The sequence below is a fragment of the Eretmochelys imbricata genome, chromosome 2 (genome assembly GCF_965152235.1).
Source record: "Eretmochelys imbricata isolate rEreImb1 chromosome 2, rEreImb1.hap1, whole genome shotgun sequence".
NCBI classification, from domain to species: Eukaryota; Metazoa; Chordata; order Testudines; family Cheloniidae; genus Eretmochelys; species Eretmochelys imbricata.
This window is the reverse complement of record NC_135573.1, coordinates 120305867-120320718: the sequence shown is the minus strand read 5'-3', so window position 1 is coordinate 120320718 and position 14852 is coordinate 120305867. Positions and strand designations below refer to the sequence as shown.

The 14852-nt window shown below is 37.2% G+C and overlaps 1 protein-coding gene across 2 annotated transcripts in view; it reads left to right on the top strand.

Moving 5' to 3' along the window:
- The window catches only part of GMDS (GDP-mannose 4,6-dehydratase), a 551250-nt gene that overhangs the window by 255793 nt on the left and 280605 nt on the right, over window positions 1-14852 (top strand). For both annotated transcript variants that reach the window (XM_077809143.1, XM_077809142.1), the window contains one exon: window positions 6377-6504. In XM_077809143.1, the coding sequence (XP_077665269.1) occupies window positions 6377-6504 (128 nt within the window). The remainder of the gene's footprint in view (window positions 1-6376; window positions 6505-14852) is intronic.

Here is a 14852-nt window from a genome sequence, read left to right as displayed (position 1 = left end):
AACAGAAATAACACATTTACATTTTAATGATGAAAACAATGTTCAATTTTTTTCCTCTAAAAGAATTCTTTGATGCCTGCCGTGTCCCTGTCCAGGACATATTTCCCGAGAGAAAAAAAATATTTTAATTAAATGTACTGAAATAACATTTTTGTTGCCAGTGATGATTATTGGTGTGTTTGTGTGTCCTTTTAATAAACCTACATGCTAGGATTCAACTTTTGTGCCCACCACAGAATACTGTAAATCCTATCTTTGGAAAATATAATAGTTTTGTATTTATTACAAACAGTCCTTCAGACTGTTCGCTAATTAGATGTAACTTTTCACAGTGATTTACACAGTGCTGCTATTCGGTAGGGATAGAAAATATTCTGTCATTGTTTTACTTGGAGTTAGATCCTTTGGTCATTTTGAATGCAAAACAGGCTTTAAATACAGTTTAACTCTTAGAACACTGAGGCAAATATCCATGTCCGTTGTGAACTGAACTAAACTACCAAAGAATATACTTATCCATGCAGTTGCCTGCTGACAGGCACCCTGTTGGGCTCTCATCCTTTCACTGCATTCCCTAAGGGGCCAGACCCTAATATCTCTGACTCCTACCTACAGATTTCTCTTTTAAAGTGCCTTCTCCTAGCCTCCCATCTATGTAAATTTCCCATTATCTTTCTACCCACTTTCCTTCACTCCCAACTCTGTGCACTCTTAGTACTCATCCTCACGTGACACCTGAGTTCCGCCCTTACACTCTCCAGTCGTGGAAACCACAAACTATGCCACCTCAGTCTCCATTTTATACCATCTTCAGTCTGTCTCAGCCTTCAAAATGCTCCAAGTGTTTAGGCTCATTCAATTTTTAAATGTGATTTGGTTATTTAACCACATGACTGAGAGCCATGAATCCAGGTGTTCTGTTCATGGTTCTGATACTTGTTCCTTCTCAGGCCTTGATTAACTCACTTAGGCTCAGATCCTCCAAAGTATTTAAGCACCTGACTCCTATGGAAATCAATGAGAATTAGGGGCCTAAATATCTTTGAGGATCTGGACCTTAACCTATCTGTCTGTAAAATAATGCCTGTAATTCCCAGAAGAGAGAAATCTCAGGTAAATTCGTATTTAAGGCCTCTTTTAAAACTGGTTTTGACAGTAACGTCTCCTTCTATCAGTCAAAAGATTACTTGAGGAGAGTTAAAATTGTAGGTTATTCAGACAGCAAACCATAAAGGCTCATTTAGAGCAACTGGGCCAAATTCTGCTCTGACAGTAGAGTAAATCTGGAGTAACTGCACTGAAGTCAGTGGCAGCATGAGAGCAGAATTTGGCCCTTTGTGTTATTCCGTTCATTGCACGAGCACAAAAAGTCTGCAAAGCAGATATCTTTTTTTCTTCAACTACCTAAAAGGCGCTTCAGTGTGTTCTGGTACATCTGTGATTACACACTTGTGGGCTACAGATCTTGACAAAACAACTACCTAAAAGGCTATTCAGTGTGTTCTGATACATCTGTGATTACACACTCGTGGGCTACAGATCTTGACAAAACAACTATCTGAATTACAGAAGTTAAAAAGTGTTCTAAATCATGCAATCATAGAAATGTTGAGGGACCTCGACAGGTCATCTAGTCCAGCCCTTCATACTGCAGCAGGACCAAGTATACCTAGATCATCCCTGACAGGTGTTTGTCCAACCTGTTCTTAAAAACCTCCAATGGTAAGAATTCTGTAGCCTCCTTTGTTAACCTGTTCTAGAGCTTAACTACCCTATAGTTAAAAAGTGATATCTAATCTAAATCTCTCTTGCTGCAGATTAAGCTGATTACTTTTAATTCTACCTTCAGTGAATATAGAGGAGAGCAATTGTTCTCCTTTCTCTTTGTAACAGCCCTTGTCGTATTTGAAGACTGTTATCAGGTTTCACTTCAGTTATCCTTTCTCAAGACTACACATGCCCAGTTTTTTTAACATTTCCATATAGGTCAGGTTTTCTGATCCTTTTATCATTTTTGTAGCTTACCTCTGGACTCCCTCCAGTTTGTCCACATCTTCCTGAGGGTGTGGCACCCAGAATTAGACAAGGTACTCCATCGGAGTAGAGCAGAACCAGTGCTGAGTAGAGCAGAACAGTTACCTCCCAGGTCTTACATATCACACTTTTGTTAACCTACCCCAGAATGGTATTAGCCTTTTTTGCAACTATAACAAATAAATCATTTAGTCAAGAGCCACACCTTTGGCTGATTAATAGCAAGCATTTGAACTCTACAGGAAGTTCATTTCTGCCCTGTTGTAAAAGATGAAGGGTGCCATAAGGAGCATCCAAGATTAAGGGCGGGAGGTAAATGGGAGGAACTTTTTTTCCTTAAAATTTCTCACCAGCGCTACCATCAAAGCAGCTCCACTGTTGACGATAATGGCAGAAGCATTAGTGTAGAAAAGATTGTCAGTCAATGGCATTTTAGCTACTCCATCATTGACATATCTCAGAACCAGTCTGGATGGTGGAGTGGTTAAAATCCCACCAGCCACCTTGTGCTCTGTCTATACTTATGCTCCTACTGTTACCAGTGAGGCAGCTCTGGTAATAGCAATGGTGAGAAATTTTAGGGGGGAAGGACTAGTGCAGATACAACCTGCGAGGGTCCTGAAGACCTCTTAAGGAAGAAAGAAGCTAACCGTTTCTGTGCCACAGCCCTTATTTTATTTTTAGCCATATAAAGATGTCCACAGAGCTACATGTAAATCTATAGATAGAATCACTCCTGAGCAGCAAGACATAATGTCTGCCAAGTTTCAGGCCAAAGCAAATTTATATAGCCAAATTATAAACCCTAGAAATAGGGCTTTATAGTGGAATTGCTGTCATAACTTTAACTACTGTGTATGGCTGTAGTGGGCGTCAGTTTAAGTTCTAGTTTTGATGTGCGTTTAATGGCATGAGATCAGTCATGAAGTGTAATAGGATATTTTAAGATATTATGTTTGAAGAGAATTGGTATTTAAACATTATCTATGAACCACATCATTTTAACGCCTTTGAAATGCCATTCAGTCCTTGGTACAGAGTCACATGAAAAAATTCCTGACCACGTTTCTCAAAATGAACAGTAGCTTAGGTTTCATTAACTGCTTTATGTGGTATTTAGAGTAAGAGAACTGAAATGTTTCTGCTGAACATTCAGCAGAATATTCCAGTAAAATAATGTTTCCGATTTTTTTATCCTGATCCTCTCTAATCTTTCATTTCTGCCTTTGGGGGTATACTCTGTGTTTAGAAGAAATTTTTGAACATAATTCTTTCTATAACAAGAAAAGTAAATGTAATGTTTTTGTAATGTTGCACCTAACCACTAATGATTGATTTTAGTGGTTGCCAGTGATACCTCTCCCATTTCCCATGTAGTATTGATTGTATTTGAATACTATGTTAACTTGATTGCTCAGAACCATTTTTCCCCAAAACATTTGTTTTTTATGTTCCCTCAGGAGATGATAATTCCAAAATTGAAGCTGTCATTCTTTAGCCTAGTAGTTCAACACAGTAAAGCTTGCTGCAATACAGATGATGATTATTACTCTCACTGCTAATACAGGGAATGGGAATGTGGTGATGAAAGCTGCTAGTTTTACTCCCTTGCAGTCTGAAACCTAAGACCAGATACTTTAACTCTATCCTTGTAAAAAAGACTTTAGTGCTGAAAGTGCCTCTTGTGTTCATGGAGAAAGTATAACCTACTTTCAATACAAAATGTTAAACCTCAGAGTAGTGCTTAATAGTTTTGGCTAATAGTTAAAATATCATGATATAAATTCCACTTTTACAAATAATAAGAATACAAGTGAAGATCTCAAAGCACTTTACTAACTTTAAATAAGATGCAGAATATGCTGGGTAAAATCTTGGCCCCATCAATGTTGGTGGGAGTTTTGCCACCGACATTAGTGAAGTGCATCATTCATACTCATTTTGCAAATAACAAGCCAGTGCACAGAGGAGTTACAGTACATAGCTTTTTCAAGATTGCAATAATATTCCAAACTTATCAGAGGGGATTAGCTAAGGACCTGTTCCTGCAATGAGCTACATGTAGGTGTTTGTCTGCATGGAGTTCATAACTGTATTGGGCCTAAGAGCAGAATTAGATCCAAAGTGTCCTAATCAGGATTCCTTGCTTTATTTTCTAGACCACAGTCTCTTCCATTATCCCACATTGCCATCAAAAGGAAGGAAGTTTCGTTTTCTATAATTCCAGGCCATATGCTTAGATTGTTTAGTTTCTGAATTTTTAATTTCAGCTAATATGTAACATTTCAATTTATTAACAAATTGTAATTATAGTGAATTGTTCCGTTGATTATTACTGATTGTTACACTCTGATGCACCCAGAACAGCAATCGTAAAACTCAAGGAAATTGAAGCAAGATACCCATGTCATCAAAACATATAATAACCATGAACCAGTTAGTCAGCAACAATGTGAACAAAACATAACAGTCCCTATGGCAGGCGCTGAGTAACTGCACACACCCATCGCTGTGTGTGTACACACACGTGCACACAAACTGAAACTCTGAGTTCAGGGAGCCTGAAAAGAGCATGAACAGGAAGTAATAAGCAAGAAGGCAGCACACCCACATCAGTCATCCCACTGACTTTTAAAATATATGTATTAAAAAATATCACTTCAGGACTAGATTTTTCATAAGTGCATTTGCACTTAGGTTCATCGTCCAAACCTCCCAGTGAGCATGCATGCCCACGCTCATTTGCATATGCACGTAGGCATGTTTGTGTTCACACATCAGAGTTTGCACACAACAGGGCAGGGGCACACATTCTGTGTGCACATTCTTTTGAAAATCTGACTCTGTGTCAAACTGTGCTGTGGTCTACTACATATATGAGTCACTTTTCCAGCGAATATAAAAACTGTAATCACAGAAGATTCCCTAAAATTTTAAAATAACTAGTAAATCAGAATGTCATTTAGTCTTTAACATTTGACAAACAAAAGCAAAATATTTCTGAATCCTTTCGATAAATCTGATCTGAGGGACTTTAATTTTTTCAATGCTTATGATGCTCATGGTGCAAAAGAAATAATCCCATTTTTTACTTTGTGGGACAGTCAAACAGCACACAAGCAGTATCTATGGTTTTCTTATTTTGTGTGACAGAAGGTTTTGGTCTGGAATATGCAATATATATCATGCAGTAAGTCCAAAGAAAGACCATTTGTAAGACAAACTATAGAAAATGTACAGGTAGAGCTCATGAGAGCTGTTTTGTATCATGAGTGTGTCTAGTTGTAGACACACTGATTTCCTTCCTATCTTTTAGTTATGAGCAATCCTTTATTCAAACTGAAACAACAAACCAATAATCATTTTAGAAAGAGAAATAATTGTGCTCCATACTATTAATGCTACTGTTTCTCTTTGGATAAAGTAGCCCATGTCACTAGTTAGTCATATTCTTTGGCCCAGTAAATGCCATGTCATTTTAATTCTAGTAGTGCATTAGGGTGCTAATATCATTGAGCTTGTTTAGCCTGACTGTCAGTCCCCAGTTCTGTTAACTTTCTTTTTTGGAGCAAACAGTTGATCGTTTGTTTCTTATTAGTATAGAAGTCATAGTCTTAGTAATAAGGTATCTAAAGAACTATGTTGTGATGAAAAGATATGAAAAGCCAAATGTAATTTGAAACAACTCTGCAAGGAGAAGGCAACAGGCATGTGAATTTCGCAATCAAATATGTAGAACCAGGCTACTTGTGGTATGGTATATCTGTGTGCAATTCCCAAATGGTAGAGGTTATCATCACTGTGTCAATGTCTTACTCAAATGTGGAGATAGAGAATCCCAAATTAATTAATGAATTTATTCTTCTTTTCTAGTTAACCAGTAAAACCTTTTGAAGGAAGTTTCAATTTTGGATGGTCTCACCATCAGCTTTACTAAGAGACAAAAAGTATATATTTGTATGTGGGTTGTTTTTTTTTAAGTGAGGATAGTCTTAGATGCCTGTCTTCCTTTCTTTATGTAACTTTTTGCATTTTGTGTTTAGAAACTGACATTCCAATTGATTTTCATTGGCCTTCTGCCTAGGTTGAATACTGAGGCAGCAAATTCGGAATGCTTCAGAAGTCCCACAAACAAAGACGATTTGCTGTGAAAGTGGAGATAATGTGACACTTATATTTCGAGCTTCTTAGCTTACTCAAATGATAAATGATGGCCTGGTTTGGGTGGTGTGTGGGGGTTAAAGACTGAAAGAAGTTGCTGTGAGCTGAGCTTTGGGATTCTACTAGGAGACAGTTATCCATCATGTGACTATGCTGATGATATCTTTTATCTCTGTTTCAGGGGCTAACTTTGTAACTCGAAAAATTAGCCGATCAGTAGCTAAGATTCACCTCGGACAGATGGAATATTTCAGTTTGGGCAATCTGGATGCTAAAAGAGACTGGGGCCATGCCAAAGACTACATTGAGGTAGGTTATTGGCCATGTGCCCTTTTTGAAACAATGCCGTTGATCTATTTAATGCAATAACTTCAGTGAAAATGCATGACCTACAGAGGGGTATCTCATGAATTTTTACCTACAGAGGCCTGTTAACTTAGTGTTGCTCTCAGTTTCAGACTAGGGAGTTCAGTAACTTAGTGGGCTAGCCCAGCCATGACCTGAACAGAAAAATAAATCTTTAGGTTTACATTCCTTTACTGAATTCCTCTGGGAGGGGTCTATAAACTGGAACTGTTTTAAAGAGTTTTTTTCTCTGATTGTTTCTGCGAACTTTTATGTCCAACATTAAGATCATAGCAAGATGCAGTGAAACCTGACTTTAAAGACCTCTCTGCAGGCTGGCGGCCTTTTACTGTGATGGGGCAAAAACACCATTAATGCTGACAATCAAAGGTTTGGTTGGTTCTGCTTCAGAATGAAGCTTCACATTAATATTATGATGTCAAGTACTGTCACCTATGTGTCTATAGCTATTTACTTTATTTCAGATGTTTTTGTTAGTCAAAATTTGTTTAATTCTATTCTATGCATATACTTTTGTTTAAAAAAAAATCTGCATTGTATTAAGAGAGACATGAATAACCACACCAGAAATATTATTGTTTTCCCAGGAGAACATTGTCCCCATTTTTCACCTCAAAGATTTCCTGTGGTAATTGGGCTATTTCTGGCTTTTAATAATTTATCTATGGGAAACCAGATCTGGCGTCCATATTCATTGGTGTGATTCAAAAAGATCATTGTTTGTGTTTCTGAAATTACAAAGTTAATACCAAAATAGCAAGTGCTTCATTGGGTAGGAAAAATCAGGTTTTTGGTATCTCGTTCCTGGTTAATTCTTTGGTTTTTAATTAATTTTTGAGCTCTTTGACCTTGACTTAAGCAATTAAAAGAGGCCACTAGTAAGGCGAAAATATAATTTAAATATGGTCTTGTGAGGTAATCATGGTAACTTACCTCTTGATGATGACGATAAAAGTGGGAAATGGGAACGTTACATATGCATCGAAGCTGTTACCTCAGGTGAGTGGAGAAGTAGAATTTGGCCAACTGGGCTGTAAAGTTGAGCCCCAGTTCTGCAATGCATATAACTGTTAGGAGTCCTAGATGTTGGTATGATATTTCATGGGAGTAAGGGTCCACCTGCTTGGATATCATTTGGGACCTTAGCATGGTTAATGAACCCAGGAAATCTTCCAGATAGAATTAAATATATATATAATTAGGTATAATTACAAATAATTTTATACACAACATTTTATAACAGATAGAAAATTATGAACAAAATCTGTGGTACAAAGGATCTCAGTTCTGTTATTTTTAAGTAAAACATAACCTTCCACAATAAACAAGCTTTTCATTTTTAAAAATTAAAATGGAATAAAACAGAAATTAATATCAGAACATTAAAATAGTTATTAAAGTAAAATATCCAAAGAAAATATATAAATTGAGTTTCAATATGAATATTCAGGACTGAATTCCGCTGTCTTCTATGCTGGTATAAATTCAAATCCTGGTCCTGCTGAAATCAATAGCAAGACTCTTTGTTAATGGAGCACGGTTGGATGCAGTGACTCAGTGGTTTCACTAAGGGCACAGTTTGGTCTACATTCATCAGATTCTACCTGGGATGACCTGTGTGCAAACCTTAAAAAAACAAAACAAAAAACACCCTTCATCTTATTCAGCAAAACCACCAGATAGAAAGTTCTCAGACGGAGTCTCCATCAAGGACACATGGTGGTAATGTAAGCAGTATTCCAGATCTTTCATTCATATGTTTTTGGGACTGTCCCAAAATCTTCTGGAAAGAATTTCTCACTAGGATAGAGTTCATCTTAAGTATCTCATTAGTGGGTTCCCTTTGCCTAATGGGAGACTTATTAGTTCTTCTCTAAATATATTTAAAATGTGGTTACTTCCATTCTTATAATGGCTAAAAAAGAGAATAACTTTAAAATAGAAAATAAACTATTCCAGGCTTTAATGGACTAGGTTGGACTTAGATATTTAACATCATTAGAATAAGTATGCTGTATAATATTAGAAAGCATGATCACATTTATAAGATTTTATGAGATTTCTGAAATGTACGATTGAATACATTCGGATCAATAGTATCCTCTCTATATTTAATTTTAAATTCCATTGATGCAAAGATGAGTAACATATGCCTGTAGGGTAGACCCCATGCTGTCTTTTCTTTCTCTTTACTTCCTGATTAGGAATAATAATAAAACAATAAATAAAACAGTCATACTTGTTTTATAAAATATGATGGGTTAAATCCTGGTCCCATTACAGTCAATAGCAAAACTCTTACTGACTTCAATTGGGACAGATTTCATCCTATATTTACTGGGGTGGGTATTGGTATGAAGTGTTTTCTAGTGATCAGAGACTAGGACTAGGAGTCAGGACTCTTGGGTTCTAATTTCAGGTACGCTACTGTTCTTACATTATGATTTTGTGTAAGTTACTTCCTAATTCAGTAAAGTACTTAAGCACATGCCTAAATGGAAACATGTAGCCGTCCCATTGAGGTGGGACTACTCACATGCTTAAAAATTAGGCACATGGTGAAATACCTTGTTGCATCAGAGCTTAACTTGTAGATGTTTTTAAAAAAAAGTTTAAAAAACCTAATGTTAGGGGGAAAATATTTTTGTTTGTTTATAATTTCACCAGTATTGGTTGGTACTTAAACTTCCACCTGCAGAAATTGAAAATCAGATATTGGAGCATTGTGCTATGGATGAAAACCTGAAAATGTCATTTGCTCAAAAGAAGAGTATAACTCCTTCATCTAGTTTTATTGTCCAAGCAGAGCAAAACACAAGTAAGCAAATAGTGAAAAGTAAATGTGATTTTTTTTAAATGTCAGTTTTCAACTAAAATATTAGTGATAGATACAAAATGTTTTTAAAACATCTGATTTTTAACTTGTAATCATCTTAATTACAATGAAGTTAATATTTGTCTGAATGTAAATTGGTGGGAGGAGTTTCTGATTATATTATGAATAGCAATCAATACCACTAAGTGGGGGAAGGAGGGGAAGTAATATGTCAACACTGTTGATGTATGAATCTTCTGTGTGCTGTTTTGTTTTGCGAGGTTAATTTATACCTTTTATTTTATGCAGAAAGTTACAATAAACCATCTGCTAGATATTTTCAAACACTAGTACAATAGTAAGCACTTAACAGTCTATGACTCATTCCTATACCATGTGAAAAACACAAGGCATCATACAAATTTCCTCTCACAACCACCCCAAGAGAGTCTTATTTCAAATCAATACAGGTTCTCACAAACATTTAACTTAGAGCACTGAGAAAGTACCCATCAATCCATTGCTAACTCTTTATTTCCCAGCCGCCAAATACCGTTAACACTAAAATCATGAAGGGATCTATGCAAGTGAAACCTTAAAGAAGTCTCATTGTATGGGAAGTGAGAGACATGTTTATTTGTAAAGTTGCAATAGGATATCCTGCAAATAGAACACAACCTCTGTAAAGCTGCCCTAGAGAGAAAGTGAGTTTGCCTTTTCCAAGAAGTTCTACAGTGGAGCTTTCTCCTCCTCTCTTATAACCCCTTTGGCATAGTGTTCTGGGGCTGGGCAGTGCAGCGCAAAGTTAAATGTTGTGCAGGCAGGAGAGGTGCAGAGAAGAAAAGCACTCCAATAAGCTAACTTACCCAACCCCAGTGTTACTGACCTAGTTGAGCTCCCCCAGTTGGACACTCTCTAGACTTCTATGAATAGATCCAAATACTGAATCTCACATACCCTTTACTTCCTGGGTCTGGGCAGAGTTTAGGCATGGTTCCTGGCTTTGGGTCTCTAGGCATGTACTCTAGATGTAGCCCTCATATCTGATGCTCGTTTTGGCAATGGGGACTCCACAGTCCAATTGCCTAGGATCTGAAATTAGTGCTATGCCTCCTCAGCACTCAAATGTTTTCCCCAGAATCCCCTCGAAGGCTTACAATTTACCTCTTCACAGGTGATCGCAATAGAAAGTCTAGAAATAAATAGGTATTAGACAAAAGTCAAATTTCAAACCAGGGTAAAGTTTTAATGACCTGTAATTTACAGCCTGTTTAGATTTTTCTACAGTGTCTACAAAGTTGAAGAAACATTCTTCTTTGCCTTCTGTGTAAATCTGTTAGAGTTTGGGGGCAGGGAATATTGGATACTGTCAACAAAGCATTTAGGTATGAGACTATTCAGATGCTTGTAGCTGAGCAGGAGCTTAAGCGCTTTCTGAATTGGGGCCAGCTTTATGCTGGAAGCTGGTTGCCACATTTTTGTATTGATTTTAGTAAAACCAATAGAAAAAGTAAAACAAAACCAGAATACTTCATGCAATAGAATAGATTATAGCTGGTCCACAGTACCATCAGACATACTAAGAAACCATTTAAATAGAACCATCATAGCGTAGTAATGTGATATTGATCATGTTTGTGATTTAAAGTCAACAGGAAAATGCACTTGGCCATTTATCAAAGTTACTTTTTTAGTCCATTTTAAGTATTTTAACATAGCAAAATCTAGGTATTCATACTGAGGTGTCTTTTTTTCACAGCAATGTTAGATTTATAACTCCCATTGGTGTTAACTGGACTTTTGTGCATGGTTCCTCTATATGCCATTCTGTCCACTAGAATGTATTCTTAGTGTAGACAGCTGCCTCCTAGTACTGTTGTGAAGGGGAATCTCTCCCCTTCTTCCTATATGTTTATGTATATATTTAAACAATATAGAAATATCTTATTTTTAGTTTTTCTTGTATTTTGTGCACAGTACTGTCTTGTAAAAGACTCCCTAGCATTACTTTCACTGCAGGAAGTAATACAGTAAAATTTAACTTTCATCCAACCAAACTGTCGGTCAAGACGCCTCTGATTCTGCAACGTTGCTTTCAAGGAATGTTAATAATCCGAGTTGTCTTCTCTGGTATGTTTTGCCACAATCTGCTTTTCTCTGCATTCTTTTTTGTGACAAATCCTGCAGTCCTTACTTGGGCACAGCAAAAGTCAGTGCGTGTTTCACCCCAAAGAAAGGACTACAGGAATTGTCCCTTAGATATAATTGACATTCCTTTTATTACTTATCTGTAACTATCTATAGAATATGATATATGAGATCCCTCGCCAGCTGACACACATCCTCTCTCATGAAGGGGTATTCTACCGTCTTCTGTTGTTTGCCCCAATTTTAAATGATTCTTTTCCCTTCTACACTCTTAGTTAAATTCTTGCTTTCCTCTCATAGTGAGATCACTTTAAACAAATGTTATGGAAATAAGTTAAAGGGCCAGTCATAATTTCCAGGTGTTGGAATTTTTATTTGTTGAGCAGGAGGATAAATATTGTTGACCCTTCCAAGTATTCAAGAGTATTTATATATATGAAGCTGTAACTTTTTTTTCTGTCAGCTCTCTTGAGCCAGGATAATTGATTGCTTAATTAAGTCAATTTGATCTTTAAATCAGATCCTATCTGCCCTGATTGATGTGGTGATCCAGTGCAGTGATTATCTTATTGCCTTCTAGGTGCAGTAATTGTGAGACTAGGGCTTGCATGAACCTTCAGGAGAAAGGTTTGATAGATTGTGGTCTTTTGTCTGAAACGGATACTGCACATTCATAAAATTCTTGATGCTTACTTGCTGGAGAAGTATCTTTTTTACATGTGCGTGTACTAGTGGCCATACCCCTTTTGACTTAGTTTCTAACAGTGTAAAGACCTGTTGGCCTCAGTAAAATGTGGATGTGAGTCTCACCTTGAAGCATTTTTATTTTAAAAAACAACAATTTCCAAAGAAAATACATGTTTATTTATGCTAGAATATCCTTTTGTTCCCTAGTTCACATATTTTAAATAACTTGGAACAAACAAAGATACGTTGCATCCAAGAAAAAGGAATTAATATATGCCCTTTCAGATAGTGTTTATTCACATGGTGAATAAAATATAACAATCCAAATTATGACTAAAGTGACATGGTAGTAATAATAGTTACCATATTAAAGAAACTGTAAATCCCAAAGTGCTCTGTCCATTGAAACTGAGATTACTCACCCTCTACTCAAATGCAGCCACCTCTTGGCAGAAATGTAGCTTCTTTTCAGCTGTGCAACAGCTTCATTGTACAACAGTTTGAAGAGAAATTGAAGAAGAATGCCTTCTACAGTTAAATGTATATAGAAAAATAGGTCGATGGAAAGCAGTTACACAGCTTGGACACCTGAGTTAATGCCATTTCACTTTAAATGTTGCGAGATCGCTGTAATGATCACAAGACCTGCCATGCTGAGTCAGACCTAAGGTCAATCTAGCCCAATATCCTATCTCCGATAATGGCCAATACCAGAGCTTTAAGGGGAACATTAAGAACAGGGCAGTTTTGGAGAGGTACACCTGTCTTCCCCTCCTGGCTTCTAATAGTCAGAGGTTTAGGGTTGCCCTGAGCATGGGATTATGTCCCTGACTATCTTGGCTATTAGCCATTAATGGACCTAATCCTTTTTTGAACCCAGTTATACTTTTGGCTATCACAACATCCCATGGTAATCACTCTTACAGGTTAATTGCATTGTGTGAAAAGTATTTCTTCTTGTTTCTATTAAACCTGATGCCTATTAATTTCATTGGGTAACCCCTGGTTTCACACCATTCATGATTTTATCACATCCCCACTTAATCATCTCTTGTCTAAGATGAACAGTCCCGGTCTTTATAGTCTCTCCTCGTATGCAAGCTGTTCCATATCCTTGATCATCTCTGGTGTTCTTCTCTGAATGTTTGCCAGTTTCACTATATCCTTTTTGAGATGGGGCGACCCGAACTCAACACACTATTCAAGGTGTGGCCTACCCATGAATTAATATAATGGTGTTATATTTTCTGTCTTATTTTCAGTTCCTTTCCTAATAGTTTCTAACACTCTGTTAGCCTTTTTGACCACTGCTGCATACTGAGGTGAACTTTTCAGAGGACTATCCACTGTGACTCCAAAATCTTTCTTGCATAGTAACAGCTAATTTAGAATCCATCGTCATGTATGTGTAGTTGGAATTATTTTTTTCAATGTGCATTACTTTTGCACTTATTAATGTTGAATTCATCTGCCAGTTTGTTGCCCAGTCACCCAGTTTTGTGATCCCCCTGTAACTCTTTGCAGTCAGCTTTGAACTTAACTTTCTTGAATAATTTTGTATCCTCTGTAAACTTTGCTACTTCACTGTTCACTCCCTTTTCCAGATCATTAATGAATATGTTGACCATCATGGACCCAGTACCGATCCTTAGGGGACCATGCTATTTACTTCTCTCCATTATGAAAACTGACCATTTATTCTACCCTTGGTTTTCTGTCTTTTAACCAATTACTATCCTTGAGGGGATGTTACCTCTTATCCCATGACTTAGTTTCCTTAAGAGCCTTTGGTGAGGACCTTCGAAGGCTTTCTGAAAATCCAAGTACACAAAATTGACTGGATCACCCTACCTACCTGCTTGTTGACACCCTCAAAGAATTCTAATAGATTTGTGAGGCATGATTTCCCTTTACAAAAGCCTTGTTGACTCTTCCCCAACATATTTTCATCTGTGTCTGATAATTCTGTACTTTACTGTAGTTTCAACCAGTTTGCCTGGTAGTGAAGTTAAGCTAAGCTACCTGTAATAGCCAGGATCATCGCTGGAGCCCTTTTTAAAAATCGTCATTACATTAGCTACCTTCCAGTTATCTGGTACAGAGGCTTGTTTTAGCAATAGGTTACATACTACAGTTAGTAATTCTGCAGTTTCATATTTGAATTCCTTCAGCACTCTTGGGTGAGTACTCTCTGGCCCTGGTGACTTCATACTGTTTAATTTGTCAATTTGTTCTAAAAGCCCTTCTGTTGACACATCAGTGTGGGACAAGTGGTCAAGAGCTTGGTTTTACATTTCATCTGAACTAAGTGACCTCCTGTGTGTGTGTGTTGACTGAAGAGTGCCACTTAAACAATCATAGAAATTTAGTGCTGGAAGGGACCTCAAGACACCTAATTCAGACCCCGACACTGAGGCAGGACCAAAATACCTAGACTATCCGTGACAGGCTTTTATCCAACCTGTTGTTAAAAACCTTCAACGACGGATTCCACAGCCTCTCTTGGAAGCCTGTTCATAGTTAGAAAGTTTTCCTTATATCTAACCTGAATCTCCCTTCCTGCAAATTAAGCCTCTTACCTTTTGTCCTACCTTCAGTAGACATGTAGAAATTGATCCCTAGCCTCTGTTTGTCAGAGGAT